The sequence below is a fragment of the Sitophilus oryzae genome, unplaced genomic scaffold (assembly GCF_002938485.1).
Source record: "Sitophilus oryzae breed Bouriz unplaced genomic scaffold, Soryzae_2.0 scaffold_1058_pilon_pilon, whole genome shotgun sequence".
NCBI lineage: Eukaryota > Metazoa > Arthropoda > Insecta > Coleoptera > Curculionidae > Sitophilus > Sitophilus oryzae.
The window spans coordinates 1221836-1239012 of NW_022145680.1; the positions used below are offsets into that span (position 1 = coordinate 1221836).

At 32.7% G+C, this 17177-nt stretch overlaps 1 protein-coding gene across 1 annotated transcript in view; it reads right to left on the reverse strand.

The window, feature by feature from the left end:
• Positions 1–455: 455 nt before the first annotated feature.
• Positions 456–17177, reverse strand: part of LOC115876007 — a 155309-nt gene continuing 138587 nt past the window's right edge. Inside the window, exons 3-6 of the mRNA XM_030891670.1 lie at positions 15127–15270; positions 10132–10246; positions 6834–7012; positions 456–1640 (exon numbers count right to left, since the gene is read on the reverse strand). Coding sequence (XP_030747530.1) covers positions 1492–1640; positions 6834–7012; positions 10132–10246; positions 15127–15270 — 587 coding nt within the window. The 3' untranslated portion in view covers positions 456–1491. The remainder of the gene's footprint in view (positions 1641–6833; positions 7013–10131; positions 10247–15126; positions 15271–17177) is intronic.

Consider the following 17177-nt stretch of genomic DNA (forward strand, 5'->3'; position numbering starts at 1 on the left):
CTCTTTGTTCAGTACATTATAAACGCATTGTACTCTTCTTACTTACGGAAATCTCGACCCAAGGCTAACCTTCCAGCCCTTAGTATATTGTATAGATATTATATTGAAAAATAAAAAATTGTCTCAGACAAATATTATCACAATTTATTTCTTTAAAGTTTTATTTGCAATAAATTACTAAAAATACTATTTATTTAAAGATTTTCTATATATAAAGTGCATTTAGTAAAAACTATTAAAAAATGTAAGTCTTCCAAGAGTCTTGCAGTAAGACCAAGACCAAAACTACTTATTAGCTTTTTAGACCAAAACTTATTATTAACTGCAAGATCAAGACCAGAGGAGTCTTGGTCTTGTATTTGCTCATCATTGTCTGTCCTAACTTTGAGTTCAATAACATATCTAAAATATGGGATCTTCTAATGAGTGGAGATAATAAAATAGTCTTATTTTTTTATAGCAATTTATTATAATTAACAAAGCAGTATAGCGAAAATATTAGTAAACAGTATAGTATAAGTATATTTCTTACAATAAGTATAAGAATACAAAGATCAAACTATGTAATATATTAATATACGTTGTATAATTTAAACGTTTGATTCCAGATCTTTCGTACTATCATTATATTTTAATTAATGCCAAAAAGCTTCTTTTTTAAGCGATGCCTATATTCTTATAACTTTATCTACTCTACTGAAGGACAGTTTCATGAGCAATCTCAGTGTAATCAAGAGTAAAAAAGAGTAGTATTGTATAGGTAGAGAGGTACGTGGCCAAACTGAAACTGGCAAAAAGTTTTCCCAGTACTTTTTGTCACCCCCAGTTCCGGAAGCTGCTAAGCTAAAAACACCAAATCACAGTTTAAGTTGGTAGTATCACAAAATTTTCCCAGCATCTTGGCTACCACCGAGCGTAAACAATGGTCAAAGTCGCTACGTTTTGAGACTGAAGTCGACAAGAATCGGTTAGATAATATTAATCCTACTAATGTAATTATATTAATTCGTGCTAGTAAAGTTTTATATTAAGTACTTAATCTTAATAAGATGAAATAAGTCATACGTTGTTTAATTGTTTCTATGAAATTCCCTATAAGCGATTAACTCTTAGAATGTATTATTCCTTTATTGTATAAATCCCCATAATTTTAGAATATATAGTTATTTCTAGATCTAGCATTATTAGTTGAAACGAATTTCTAAAGCTTATAATCATTATTAGTTTACTTTATTTAGAGAGATACTGTCCTAAATAAATGATTTCATAAAAACAATTAAACTGTTTTCTCTATATAGATTAGAAACAAATAGTGTCTATTTAACTAGTTTAAATTTGTGATGATTGGACAAATATTTGTATGGTCCCTAGCATCATCTTAACTATTGAAGTATTAAGTTAGCTTATCAAGATGATTCGGCAACAGTTTTATTGCTCTTATTATTTTATATTGAACTAATGCGCTGAAGAAAGAGGATAGATGTGTCCATTTTAGGTCCTGGGGACTTGGCTTTCGACTGCTTCAATAGTTTCCAGCATTGGAGTGGTGGCCAGCGGCGATTTTTCTATTCTTGGTGGACTTTTGTTTGTTTTCACAGAACCACCTGAAACGCTGCTGCCTTTTGATCCCCTTCGAGACCCTATAATAAGACATTTTTTGTATTAGAAGTTACTACAGCAGTGAATGTTTTATGATAGACATTTGCAATAGTGTACTTTTTTTACCAAAATCTTTTTTAAGGCGATTGAAACGCAAATGACGATAAACGCATTAATTTGTCATCATTTACGTGACTTTAGAACTGTAATAATCAAACTGAAGTTTATAGAAAGCATTTAAATTGCTTTTCTGTCAATGCAGTACTATTAAAAATAGGAATAGAATATACATTATTCACACAAATTAGAAAATCCAAATAAACCCGCGTAAACAAACAAATGGTTGTCTAGTAATCGTGGGTCAGTTAAAAATTTTGCGTGGGTCATTTGCAAAGTTAAATAACGGCTATTCATCATTTATTTTTAAAATAACAAATAAAGGTATTCCAATAAGAGGTTTCGGATGTTGATAACGAGTAAAATAAAAGTTTTATAACATACTTAAAAGTTATTTAGGGCACTGCGTAGCTGGACAGTGGAACACAATATCTGCTAAATGGCCACCACGACTTGTCTGGCAGCACACAATTCTTTTATTAAAATTTCCATTACTGCTGAACACATTTCTGGTGTTATGTTACGAATTATTCGCCTAATTTCTTCTTTCAATTGTTGAATGGTTTGCCACGAAATCTGCTCAACGGTTCACAGTTTGGTGGGGTTTTTGGGCTGAGGGTATCATTATGCCGTATTTTCTGGAGATGAAAACGTACAAGCTATTACAGTAAACGGAGAACGATGATTGATGTATTTTTATGGGATCAAATATGACATGGATATAGAGAATATGTGGTTCCAACAAGATGGTACGACATGTCATACAGCAGGTAGTCCATTGAATTTATTACGTACACAGTTTGGAGGGAGGCTTATCTCTAAGAATGGGGACGTAAATTGACCACCAAGGTCATGCGACTTGACGCCGCTAGATTATTTTTTGTGGGGTTATGTGGAAAAGAAAGCTTACGAAAACAATCCGCAAACCATTCAATAATTGAAAAAAGAAATTAGGCGAATAATTCGTGACATAACTCCAAAAATGTGATCAGCGGTAATGGAAAATTTCAATAAAAGTATTGTGTGCTGCCAGAGAAGTCGTGATGGTCATTTGGCTGCTAGTGTGTTCCACGTATAATTGTACACTGTCCAGCTACGCATTGTCATAAATAACTTTTAGATATTGAGATGAACCGCCTATTTTAATATAAACATATTTATTTAAATTTATAATATTCAGTTTTAAGACACTCTCTATATACAGGGTGAGTCTTAAATAAGTGCAAATATTTTCAGGGTTGGTAGATCTCGATAAAAGGAACATATTTTCTCTTTGCTGTTTTTCAAATAAGTCCAAAATAACCGAGTTATTTTATTTTAGAAATTTTCAAAAAAGTATGTTTTTTGCTTAAATTTTGAGCTGGATCTTTTCTGGGTTTTCTTATCTATCTAATCTACTACCTATGTTGCCATATTATCAAAAAATTATTTTTTTTAACTAAAAACTACAAAAAGTTCCAAAAAATTTTTCAAAATTTTTTTTTCGGTGAAAAAACATCATAATCGTGTTTCTGGAGTCGAAATATACTACTCCTAAAAATATTTGCACTTATTTAAGACTCACCCTGTATAAATAAAATTATTGATTTTTAAAATATTATTCGCAAACTAGGGAGAGGGAAATCAAACGACGGATAGAGACGATAGGTGTTAGGCAATGGCTTTTAGAATACCGTTTGACACGCATTTATGGTATCTTTATTGGTTTGTAAGTTTTGTGACAAAGAATGTTATTAAAGGTAAAGTAAATGTTTCCTCATTATTTAACTATTGTTAACTAAAGCATAATATGTTTTGTTTTCTTGTTGTAATATTCTGTTCTAAAGTTCTTCCTTATATTTGATTTTACAAAGGTATTTATATAGCATGTAGCATGTGTATGTATTTAATGGATTCGATTTATGCTGTGAATAATCTCTGGGTTAAAAAAAATCAAATCTAAATTCAGTCGGTTACTGTCCATTTGTACCGATGTTTTTGGTTCAGTATGACTTAGTGTGACAATAAGAGCCTTGTTGAGTGTACTAATATTCTCCAACCGTGCTTGAACAGCTTAGTTGAGTTGGCTCTTTTACTTGTGAATTTCAAGCAGAGTACGGCAATCATTTCATTTTATTTAATAAAATAAGTAGGGCTATTTACAAATTTAGCGTTTGGTTTACATAACCTATTCTCCTCAAATTTCCCAAAATATTGCTTCTGTCGAGCGCATCCGAGGTAATCACAATAAAAAATATTTTTAATACAACGTAGGTTCCTTTATTTCATTTAAATTATTTGTTATAAAGTTGGCCAAAATATTACCTTGTCACGCGTTTTGGCCTTAGCTCGGCTCTTTTAAATTAAAAAAAAAAATTTAGAAAAGAAGTAAAAAAAAATACGAAGAAGAAAAAAATATTATTAAGTTAGCGATTAAGAAAAATAAATATTTATGGAATTTGCAGGGGTCTAGTCGCGACAAATTTATGCCCTAGCTCAGAAAATTCGAGAGTAGGGGCGGGTTAAGAGCGCCACTGACTTTAGACGGAAAAAAGTCAGAAATCCTCCAGGTGTATTTAGGGCCTTACAAGTTCCACAAATACATAAATAAAAAAAAAGTAAATAAATAAACAAAAAAAAGTCAAGATCTTAGAGAATTATGTAGACATAGGGTCAAAGGAAAAATATAAAAAAATAATGCAAACTGATTAGTTTCAGTACCCTCTATTGAAATATAAAAGGAAAATATAGGCAACAGTAAATAGAAAATACCAAATAGCAAATAGTAAATTAAATAAATCAATAAAAAAAATTGTGCACCAAGAAAAATATATCTCACAATACGCAAGTAGCAAAATTACGTAAATACCTAGGTACCCTTCGTGATCACGTAAGATTTACAAAATAAAATATATATGTATATATCAGCGCAACTAAATTCAGCTAATATATCAAATTAATCAACAAATTAATAAATCAAATAAATAATACTAAACCAATTCACTAATAATAATAATTAATAATATAATTATTAAATAAATAAATCAAAATAATCAACTAATAATTATGAATTCATCAGTTCAAGAAATTTAGATATCGATAAAAAAAATGAATAGATTTAAATTTTAAATGGAGACAAAAAGAAAACTGTGTCAGCTGTATTAAATTTACAAAAAAAAATTAAAGGAAAAAAAAAAATGAAATATTATTTTAAAAAAATTATCTACGTTCAGTATTCGTACGCACCAATGAAATTCAAATCGTAAGATAGGGAAAAAATAAAAAATTGAATTGTACGATACCAAATAGTTGAAAATCTTCTAAATCAAATCAATCTTGGGCAGACACCGTCGGCTGTCAACTGTCAACCGTCGACTGTCAACTCCCCCAGAAAAGTAAAATGGATACAGCGAAAAAACTGCTCCAACAAAAAACTGGCTCAGAGAGAAGTCTTCAACACAGAAGAAAAACTTCTTCGGCCCAGACAAAAACTTCTTCGGTCCAGACAAAAAACTCTTCGGCTCCGACGAAAAAAACCCTGCTAACTCAGGGTTTTCTACGAATCCTCAGGTGATTAATATTATTTCTTCCCTGGATGGAATGGGGTGCTCAAAAAAAAAGGCGGGCTGCTTGGTTGACCCACGTCAGCTTTTTGAGGTGAAAATCCCGTCACCGGTAAACCGTAGCACCGTCCAAAAAAACAAAAGGTAAGATAGGATGCTGCAGTAATTTTTGAGGCACACTCGAAAATCCCCACAAGGGTAAAAATCAAAAACTTGACAAAAATGACCGAGAGGCCTCTGTACCTCACACTAGCTGAACATAAAGTGACCAAACCAAGGTAGTTCCAAGAAAAACGAAAACCTTTTTTGCAACAAAGAAATAGCCAGATAAAAACACGAGCCCTTGATAAAATATGGATTGCCAACCATGAGCTGAATAAAGACATGAAGAAAAAGTTATATATTAAAGGAAAATAAAGTTAATATCAATAATTTATATAATTAATAGAATAAATAAAGTTAACGAGATTAATGAAAGTTATATAGAAATTTGCTTATCAAAACATTCAAAAATTAATAAATAACAACAATCTAGAGATATTGCGCATGACTCACTTGCCGGATCGATACGATATTTTTAAGACAATTATGCTTAGAAAATTCTACCTAAAAATTAAAATAGAGCAACATAAATTTAATGAGTTTAACTAAGTGACAATAGGCTCAATAATTACTGTTGATTAAATAAAATACAAAAATATATAATCAATTTATTAAAGTATATTTTGGGTTGCCTAATAGTTAATGTTAATAAAAATATAAATAAATATTTGACAGTTCAATTCAAAAATTTCTAACCTACGTATTTAGTATATAAACAGAATTAACGGCGGAAAGAATTATTTTATCTATTTCGGCTAAAATAAATATTAAATTGTATTAAATCAAACTAGTTTTGTGCTGCAAAAAAAATGTTATTAAGTGTGAAATATGTTTAGTTAAAAATAAGGATGGAATAATTACTTTTGTTAACATGTAAGTATGATTTATTTATTCTTGGTTTACTGAATTGAACTGATCGATATTTCAGACTAATAATAATATCAATTAGCGTTAAATTATTAAAGAAAAGAAATAAAATAGTTTAGTGAAATTTTGGCACGTTACAACCTCTTCAACTTTGTTGAACGAACTTGAGTTCTTATACCTATGTGTATGTTATATAAAAATGAATTTTTTAATTTATTCGTTATCAACATCCGAAACCTCTTATTTGAATACCCTATATCTACCACCCCTTAATATACTTAAGAGATTAGAGAGTATAACTGTTTTAGGTACGTTTTTAGAATCTTAAGCGATTTTAAAATGTGGTTTAAATAATATATGGTTTATATATATAATATATAATGCCTTTATATATAAATATATATATAAAGGTTTTTATCTGACATCTACCTAACTAAAATTGGTGTCGGTCCAAACCGGTAGTGAGATAAAAAGTCCAACCGGTAATGAGATAAACACCGGTGTCATCCCAACAGCTAAAACCGGTTTTCAAATCTCAACACCGAACAGGTCTATTTGAAGAGCCCGAGTCTTATGAGAAACGCTACCCTGTTATTGTGAATATACCTTGTGAATTGGGCGATTGTGGCGGAAGTGATGTCATACTGGCTGGTCGACTTGGGCCGTGACTGCCTTTGGATCCACGTCTGTCATGGTGAAGCAGTTTACTTTCCCGCAGCAACGACACGTTCATCAAACGTGGATTAGGTGTATTGAATATCGTTCTGTTTTCCCTCCATCGTGCTCTAGAAGATATTACAAAAAACGATTAGAAAATTTAACCGAAATATGAATTTTATTGACGTAGGAATTAGAGATTCCAATACTGGTTTATCAATTTACCGGTTTATCAGTTAAAAGCCCTAAATGCGGTAAAATATTACTAGTAAATCGTTTTCAAATACCGCTTATTACCAGTATTTATTGGTAGTCATTAAGGAATCAATAAATGTGTGTGGAATAAATTAGTGGTTTCAATTAGCTTAGAAGTTTATTCCTTTAAGCTTCATTCAGAACCTCTCAATTAATGGAATAAATTAGTAGTTTCAATTACACTTTATACTTTTTAGTTTTACGATCATTCACAATATCTAAAAAACGCAATTAAAATTAATAGACTATCCCAGCAACAACTTGCGGTAATCAGTTGTATCCATAGAGAAAGTCTAATATCTAGCTTATAAAACAATAAACTTTTAATTTCTAACCACATTTTCTATTGACGGATGATAATCAAAGGCCAAAATGACATTCCCCGCAAATTTTAAAGTATAATTAGTGGAAAAGTTAAATGTTTGGTAACTTTTTCCACCAATTTTGAAGTTCTGAATGCTTACATTCAAATTAGAGGAACAATCTTCTACGCTAATTGAAACCACTAATTGCGAGATTCTGGATGAAGCTTTAATTTCAATGTAAGCATTCAGAACGTCAAAATTAGTGGTAGTCATTTTAAAGCTTCATTCAGAATATCGTAATTAGTGGTATCAATTAACGTAGAAGTTTGTTCCTTTATTTTTTTTTAAGAAACCGTACCAATATTTACCGTTTCTTCCTTATCAGAACCAGCGAAAAAAAATATATAAGGAACCCTTATAAAATTAAAGCAGTATTTTCAAATATTCCCCCTAATTCATTTTTGCTGAATATACAGGGTGGGTCAATAGAAACTTTCTACCCCAATTTTTCTCGTTTAAAATTAAAATTTGGAAAAACGCTCGGACATGGACACGTCGATTTAGTTTTCGAGGGGGAAAAATATCATAAAATCACTTTCACACCTACAACCCCCAAGGCGGTGGCGGCGCCACCTCTAAATTCTTAAATGGAAAGGGAGGCCGAGTGATACCTCATGTGAAAGGTCTTTCAATTTCCTTTTTAATGATGTAAGATATCATGTACTTTCGTTCAGTAGTTTTAGTCATTTATTGATTTAAAGTATATTTTAATTTATCAGCTAAGTGGTGGTCAATCATTGCGTTAATGTCTTATTTTCATTGACGACGAAATGACAACTTGTCAAAATCCTGGAAATTAGACTATGGTTTTAGTAGTAGTGGTTAATAGTTAATCAATACCAAATAAAAATTTTAATAATTAGGTATAATACGTTATCTTACAAATTGTTCAAAATGTCCGCCATTAACATCCATGCAATAATAAAATCGATTTTCTATCTCTTCTCTAACATTCTGCAACATATCGGCAGTTATTTTTTGACACTCTACAATGATGCGATCTTGCAGAACTTGAAGAGATTCAGGCTGGGTTTTATAAACAGTAGACTTCAAATGGCCCCAGAGAAAGAAGTCTAGCGGAGAAACATCAGGGGCTCTTGCAGGCCACTCAATAGATCCTCTACGGCCAATCCAACGTCCTCTAAAATTGTCGTTTAGAAATTGCCGAACGGGTGCTGCATAATGTGGTGGGGCTCCATCTTGTTGAAAATACAGTGCAACTTGTGACAAGTTGTTATCTTCGGCAATTACCTCTCTTATTCTAGGAACAATATTTTCTTGAAGCAAAGGAAGCAAAGTAAGATCATTCTGTCCAGTCAAATTGCCTTGTAAAAAGAATGGTCCAATTATTTTATTGCCTCAGATACCTGCCCAGACATTCAACTTTTCAGGATATTGAGTATGGCACTCTCTAAATAAATGTGGGTTTGAGTCGCTCCAGTATCGACAATTGTGTCGATTGACCAATCTATGTAGAAAAAAAGAGCATTCGTCTGAAAAATGCAGATATTATAGAGGAAATCTGGATTCCCAATACAGCGCTCACTCATATCTTCTACAAACTGCAATCGACGATCATAATCACCCTCATTAAGTTCGTAAAGCAATTGGATCTCGTAGGGGTAAAATTTATGCGCTTTCAAAATTCTCCTAACGCTTGTTCGTGATATGCCGGAAACTTCAGCCAATTGCCTGGTATTCAATGTGTTATCCATTGTAATGTGTCCTAACACTGTGATTTGCATACCTTCAGTTCTAACGACACAAACTGGATTATCTTTTTGGTTCTGCACTGTTCCTTTTTCCAAAAGCTTCTCCATGAGTTGTCTAACGTAAGTATGCGTAACATTTTTATTAGGATGTCTTTCATTAAATTGTCGTGACGTTTGTCTTGCACAGTCATTATTTTTGAAATAAATAGAGACCAATTCAACCCGCTCAGCTGTAGTGTAAATCATAATTATTAAATTTCGTTGGAACTCTTCAAACTGTAAATAAGTAATGGTCGTGCGACAATAAATTAATAAATAAAGTTTGCAAATACCTTTTCCTTGGAATGCCGAAAAAATTATGGTATTGCTGCTGGTTTTTATATTAGTAGATGAGAAATCGCAGGGAAAGAAGTATTACTTTCATTCGTACTAAAACCTAGATTATTTCTAAGATTTTGACAAACTGTCATATAAGACGAAATTAGTAAAGTAATGTATTAATTGACCACCACTTATCTGATCTATTAAGTCTACTTTAACCTTTAAATCACTAATATTCTAAAATTATTTTATAATTCGCGTCTTTCCAAATTTTAATTTTAAACGAGAAAAATTGGGGTGGAAAGTTTCCATTGGCCCACCCTGTATTGTATTTCTGTTTTCAAGTTTTGGGTGAATAACCATAGTTGTTATTTATTTTACATCTGGTTAACCTTGGTTGACTTTGGCTCTTTTTCTTATTAAAAGAAAGATATTTTCCTTAATCGACAACAGAGTTTCTGGTTTCTACTAAACTGGTAATTCCATGTTTTATATTACCCTTTACCAGTAAATTGAGTCGGTAAATTTGTAATCCCTACCTAGGAAAAAAATAAAAACTAAAACTTAAATAAAATAATTAGTAACTATACTTACTTGCTAAAAAGTCTCAAAACAATGCATATGGTGATGAACATGAGAAACATGGCTACCAGAATTCCGATCATAGCTGGGTCGACATATCGCTCGTGAGTGATGGTACGAATTATAGCTGAAAACAGGATAATATTCAGCGAATTAAAGTAGCGACATGTAATTGCGATAGAGAATAATATGTGATATGAAAAATAAAAAGGGAAATTTTCTGAATGGGAATTAACAATAATAATATTAATCATGCAAGATACGACTTTTGATCGTCGTATGTTGGTAGTTCATTGAATTTTTGCAACATTTTTTTCATTCGAGCATCTTCATTCACTTGACTAAAACACTTTTAAACACTTTTACATGTTACATCTACAAAATATGCCAGGTACAACTTCGCTTTGCATCTGCGAAGAAGATACTGGTTTTAAATTTTATGATTTTTATGCGGCGCGACCGCGACGTAGCTGCCGTATATCCCTTTCCACGTCTCTTTCCATTGTGCCCAGTTTCTCGTTTTTTTTATACGTTTGGCAACGTTTTTACACTTCTCTCTTTGTTCAGTACGTTATAAATACATACTCTTCTTATATACGGAAATCGGGACCCTAAGCCGAGCGTTGCCAATATAGAGTATAGCGAAACTTCATTTTTTTTCTCCTGACTTTTCAGTTTAAAGAAGCACACCTGCGTAATTAGCGAAATATTGATGATTAAATAAATGAAATATTGAAATTCCCTATGTAAATTCAAAGTAGTCCCCATGCGCACGATACTTTTTTAAAGTACATGTTTCCCTTAGAGCTATTATCGTTCTGGACGCTAATTGTTATTATTTACTCTTTATTTTTGAGAAAAAGCCTTTTCTTACCAAGATAACTTCTCAGTCTTTGTTTAATCTAGAACGCTCTGTTACGTCTCTTTCAATTGTTGACCTAAATCTCAAGTTTTTCCTAGCTGTTGTTTTACATTTTTTTTAATGACGACCGACTATTTTCACCACAGTTTTTTGCACGCTACAATTAAAAATAATGCTTGCGTTTTTATGACAAAGAATATTTTATTTTTTCTAATATACAGCCTGTGACTGAATAAGTTCAGAGAAATCGGGAGGTGATTGCTTTTTATAAAATAATACGGAGAAACTTAATTATCATCTGCCAAATAACGGAAAACTATAGAGTTTAATAAGTCAGCTTTCTTGAGTTCTTGTTGGTTGCGAGTTTGAGTTAGATTGAGTAGTGGAATGTCTTTTTCGAAAACCAAACTGGCGATGTGGTGTCCAGTTTTCGATTTTTGGATCTGAATTAATTCTTCAAAATATCAGACTTTCAAGCATTTTGGAATGAACAATGAATGGTAGTAAGCTAATAAGGCGATATGAGGAGGCCGTGTTTAAATTTTTACCGTATTTTGGGATCATAGATATAATTTCGTCTGTTTGCAGCGATCTCCGCGCTTCCTCAGAGTTCTGTTCCATATGTCCAAATAGGTATTATTATGGTTTTACATAAAACAAGTTTATTCTATAGCGATAGTTTAGATCTTCTTCCAATTAACTAATATAAGTCTTTTATTTTCAAATCTATTTGCTTACGTTTCTTTTCTATGTGTTCTTTTCAGGTAAGCTTAGAATCCCAGTGCATAACTAAGTACTTGGTGGAGGAAGATTGAGGAACTAGTATGTTGTTTAAGTATACTGGGAGGGTGGTACACTGTTCATTATTTGAAGTAAAGGTTACTTGGGCCGATTTTGATAGATTAATGTTTGTTTTTCAATCACGTAACTATGCCTCTGTTACATGTAGATGTCTTTGTAATATTTATCACGGAAGCTGTTTCAGGCTTTTTGTCGACAGCCATAATTACTGTGTCATCTGCAAAAGTAGCCGTTGTTGTTTCATTGTTTGTGGAAAAGTATGCTATATAAAGGACATAGAGTAGTGATCCTAGGACACACAATTTGTGGAACTTTTGTATTATACTATATTTTGCAGATACTTCCTCACTTACTCTAACTCTAATCTCTACATCATTTAGATAGGATTTCAGTAGCGGAAAGTAGGATAGATAATTTTTAATTTTGTGAAGTAGTCCCGTATGGTATACTTTGTCGAAAGCATGACTAACCCCAAGAAACACTGATGTGTAATACTTTTTGTCTTCTAGAGTTTGAGTTATATTGAGTAGTGGAATGTCTTTCTCGAAAATCAAACTGGTGATGTGGTGTATCCAGTTTTCGATTTCCAAGCATTTTGGAAACTAATGGCAATAAGCTAATAAGGCGATATGAGAAGACTGTGTTTAAGTTTTTACCGTATCTTGGGATCATAATAATTTCGGCCAGTAGTTATAATGGCATTGAATGATATATGGCACTAAGATATATGATAAGTACTAAGCCTTTCCTTGGTAGTTCTTTTATCATTTTTGATGTTATTTTATCGACTAATAGGGCTTTACGAAGGTTTAGGTTGTTAATTTCGTGCTGAACTTTTTCTAGATTTGCAATGTCGTTGATAAACACCAGAAACAAAATAGGGCAAGTACTGAACCCTGAGGGACACCACATTCTATAGGCTTACAAGAAGACATAGACGTATCAATCCTCACAAGCTACCTTCTGTTGCCAAGATATGACTTAAGCCATACAAGCTACCTTTTCGATAAGTTATAACGACCGAGATATGAGGGGAGTCGAACAATGCCACAATTTCAATTTCGCCCTGTATTTCCGGAGCTAAGATAGCTAGGACAAATATGTGTGTACCATTTTTAATTTCATAAAAAAGTAGCATAGTAATGTGACAACTGCATCTTTGTACTTCTGCTCATAAACGAGAAACCCTGTAAAACACGCGAAAATGGGTCATCTTGTACATAAAGTACCACAAAATTTAATTTAATATAAGTTGTGTTTTTATGTTCTTTATGCTTTTAAGTATATTTTTTATTGTTATAGTAGTTATTCTGAAAATAAAATTGTTTTGTTTTAAGTGGTTTTATTCTCTTACACTTGTACACTTGTACCTACAATAAATTAATAATATTATACTTAGTAAGAAACTCGCCTAAATAAATTGGTAATACAAGAAAATTAATACTAACTTTTAAAAAAGGTACTTAAATTGTATTCTGGTTGTCTTGACTTGAGGGCAATTATATTGATTTAAGTCATTTTACTGCCTTGCAGACCATCATGATTTAAGTCAAAAATATAGACTTAAGTCATAAAAACGACTTCTCTCTTTACAAAAATGACTTGACTTGAAATAATGAATGAACCAGCCTGGATAACTGACAACATAAAGACCTTAATAAATGAAAAACAAAAATTCTATCAAAAATGGCTCTCAGACAGAATAGAGACTAACTGGGGTCATTACAAGCAAAAAAAAACAGAGAGGTACGAGCCGCTATTAAGGTAGGAAAAACAGATATGTGGGAAAGAAGATGCCAGCAAGTGGAAAGTCTACTAGGGGGCGCACGGAGTACTGAGGTCTGGCGAACAATCCGATAAATGAAAACCAATCAAATGGACAAGCTCTTGAATAAAATTGATATAGGAAAATGGCGCAACTACTATGCAGAATTACTAACAGAAAACCGACCAGAATTCCAATCTGCAGAAGAGGAAGACAACCTTGGAGAACACAAGAATGGAGAGTGGCTCATATAGTGTCTATCTTTAAAAAGGGAAATCGCAACGACCCCGGTTGTTATAGAGGCCTGAGCATTAACAGTTCAGTGAGCAGACTTTTTGGAAAAGTTCTGCAGGGTAAGCTCAGGGATAATATTGGTGACAAAATCTCGGAAGATCAAAAAGGATTCACACCGGGGAAATCTTGCACAGATAACCTCTTTGTCCTACAGCAGATGATGGAAAAAAAGATAGCAGGAGATCAAGAAGTCCATCTAGCGTTTATTGATTTGGAGAAAGCGTACGACTCTATTCCTCGCAACAAGATATGGGAAGCCTTGAATATTTTAGAAGTAGACAGACCCCTACTTAAGATAATAAAAGAGCTCTATAAAGAAAATAAAGCGTACGTTAAGATAGGACACAGGCTATCCAATCCAATAAATACCACAAAAGGGTTGCGACAAGGATGCAGCTTATCACCTCTAATCTTCAATGCTTACGTTGAAGTAGCCCTTAGGGAATGGAAGAGGAGATGCCAAGGCATGGGAACACCCATTGGGGAAGATACACTGTTTACTCTGAGCTTTGCAGACGATCAGGTCGTGATTGCGCAGGACTCTTTCGATCTGGAGTTCATGACTAACAGGCTTTACCAAGAATATAACAAATGGGGACTTCAGGTTAGTCTAAAAAAGACAGAATATTTAGCTGTCAATTCCGACGCTTGTTTTGAAGTCTTCATAGATGATAACGTCCAGATTCAACAAGTAGACAAATTTAAATACCTGGATGCTACTATCAACAACGAGGGTTTGGGCAAAGAAGAAATACAAACCCGAATTCAGAAGAGCAAACAAGTTATTGGTTGTCTTAATAGCCTCTGGTGGGACCGAAACTTGTCTGCAACAACTAAAAAGAGACTTGGACGAACATTGGTGGAGTCAGTTCTTTGCTATGGTTCAGAGCTATGGACTTTGAGTGCAGATACGAAGCGCAAAATCCAAGTTGTTGAAATGGACTATTTTAGAAGGAGCGCAGGTATATCTAGGATGGAAAAAAAGACAAACATCGAGGTCAGGCGTATCATGAATGCATCGGAGGAGACAGTGCTAGATCGAATTGAAAAATCCAGCTTAAAGTGGTTACACAGACTTAAAACTTAAATCATTTGAGCTTTATGGTTGAATTTGATTTAAGATTTAAATCATTTTGACTTTAGAAATGACTTAAGACATAAAGCTTAAGTCTTTTTAAAACTGACTTGTTGCAGCTCTGTTAATAATTAATAATGTTTAGCCCATTACTAAATAAAATATCAATACTGTAATACATCATTAAAGGGAAAAAATAATCAGACTTACTTATGCATTCCACTGTTCCGTCGGGCTTCAATATCGGCACTTTCTCATGTCGGCACGAGCAAACGCCCTCCTTGTTGCATTCGGTCATGAAATAAACTGTCTCGCATTGCTCGTTGAATGTGCAGCTCTCGTTTATTTTGGCAGCTGAAACATGAAAAACCGTTGAATTTTACATGTGTTTTGTGCTCCTTCGAGACTAAGTTTCGAACGGAGGCTAGGATTTGAGTGGTTTAATTTCAAACAATCGGCAAATTGCATTAGATATTCCTACGCCAACATACTTTAAAGGTTTTCAAGCTATTTTTAACTGAATTTTGTTGACTTTTTTAATTATTAATATGAATACAATTTTCTTTATCAACAATATGTTCATCAACGCAAGATTTATCCGACCTACCATATCTTATCTGAGCCATATGTTCTTTAAATCTAGTTAATATTGATCTTCTAGTTTGCTCAACCATATTTCTGAATACATATATGCAGAAATATGTTGGGAAAACTAGAAGATAAGATATTAATAAGACTAGCTCAGATAAGATATGGTAGACCGGATAAATCTTGCGTTGAACATATTATTGATAGAGAACATTGTATAGATATTAATAATTTAAAATTAATTAAACAAGTCTCAGATTACAGACAGTTAGATGTATATGAAAAGGTCAAAATTAATAAAAGTGAAGATAGTATGAAGAGAGACAATGGCCCAATTCCTTCCAGTTCTCTGGACCTACTGCTCTGGTTTCGGTAATAAATTGTTACGATTGGTTGGTTTTGACTCCCTTGGCTAGTTTTTTTCACGCCTACTCGGAGCCTCCTAACGGAGCGAGTATGTAAAAGCTCAATTTGTAGATATTAGTGTAGTTTTAATCATCTGCTGATGATGCTAATATGGTTAGCGAAACGCGCGTCCAGTGCAAAAGTAAAAGTATTTTTGTGTATTGTAGTGATTTAGTATTTTATTTTGCTACCTTAGAACTGTAAATTATTAAGTACTCTATTATTAGCCCGGTCAGTCTAGACATTCGAAGGTATATAAATTTACAACAAGCTGAAAATGCGTGTAATTGTTTAAAACATAATTAAAAATAACATTTTAAAATTCCAGATATATTACACAGACATTGGGGATATGCGATATCGGTTTAATGAACGAAAGTTGCGTTGTTAGATGGTTGGCAATTCAAATCTGTTAAGAAAATCCCGGTATCTCAATTTGTGTTACATTTATCAGTAAGAAACATGGAAGATGCATTTAATTTTAATAAAAATACTCACAAAAAGTATAAATATTTTCCAACGCTACTAACGACATATTTTCTATTCGTAAAAAGGTCTCTTTAGTATTTACTACCTTTTTGTCTTGTAAAAAACGTCATATCGCATAGTTTTTGTGAAATTTTTTTTGGAGAATTTATTGATCAAAAGTAGACCTACAAAATATACAGGGAGTTTCAATATTCCGTGGACATAGAACAACTACGTATTTTTTGGTTCAAAATAAGTTAATTGCACATAATTTACCTTCATACAAAAGTGCTTCCTTTATCGGTTAATTATTATTATTTTTAAGCTTTTTATGAAGCTTATTGTCAATTATAATTTGTGATACTAACATAAAATTTCATATTTGATGTGACAAAAAACATTTTTTGGAAGTCAGCGATGGATTTTTTTTTCTCAAAAAGTATGCACGGTGGTGGTGATTTTTAGAAGAGACAGAAAATGTAGTAAATTCTAGAGGGACCATTTTACGAAAAGAAACTCGGCCGTCGGTGTAGTAAAATATTTATACTAAAATTTATGTAGGGGTGGGGGTAGTTTTCACTCTTCCTGTACTTTTTCTTGATTTTTGTGAAAGTCAAATGTTACAGCACCATAACATAGACACCCAAAATCTCATTGAAATCGGAACAACGGTTCTTAAAATATATGAAAAAAATGTGTTTATTTTTCTAAAGTTTCATACCCTCTAGCGAATAAACGAAGCACTTTTGTATAGAGCTAAATTGTCTTCAACGAACTTATTTTCACTCCAAAAATACGTA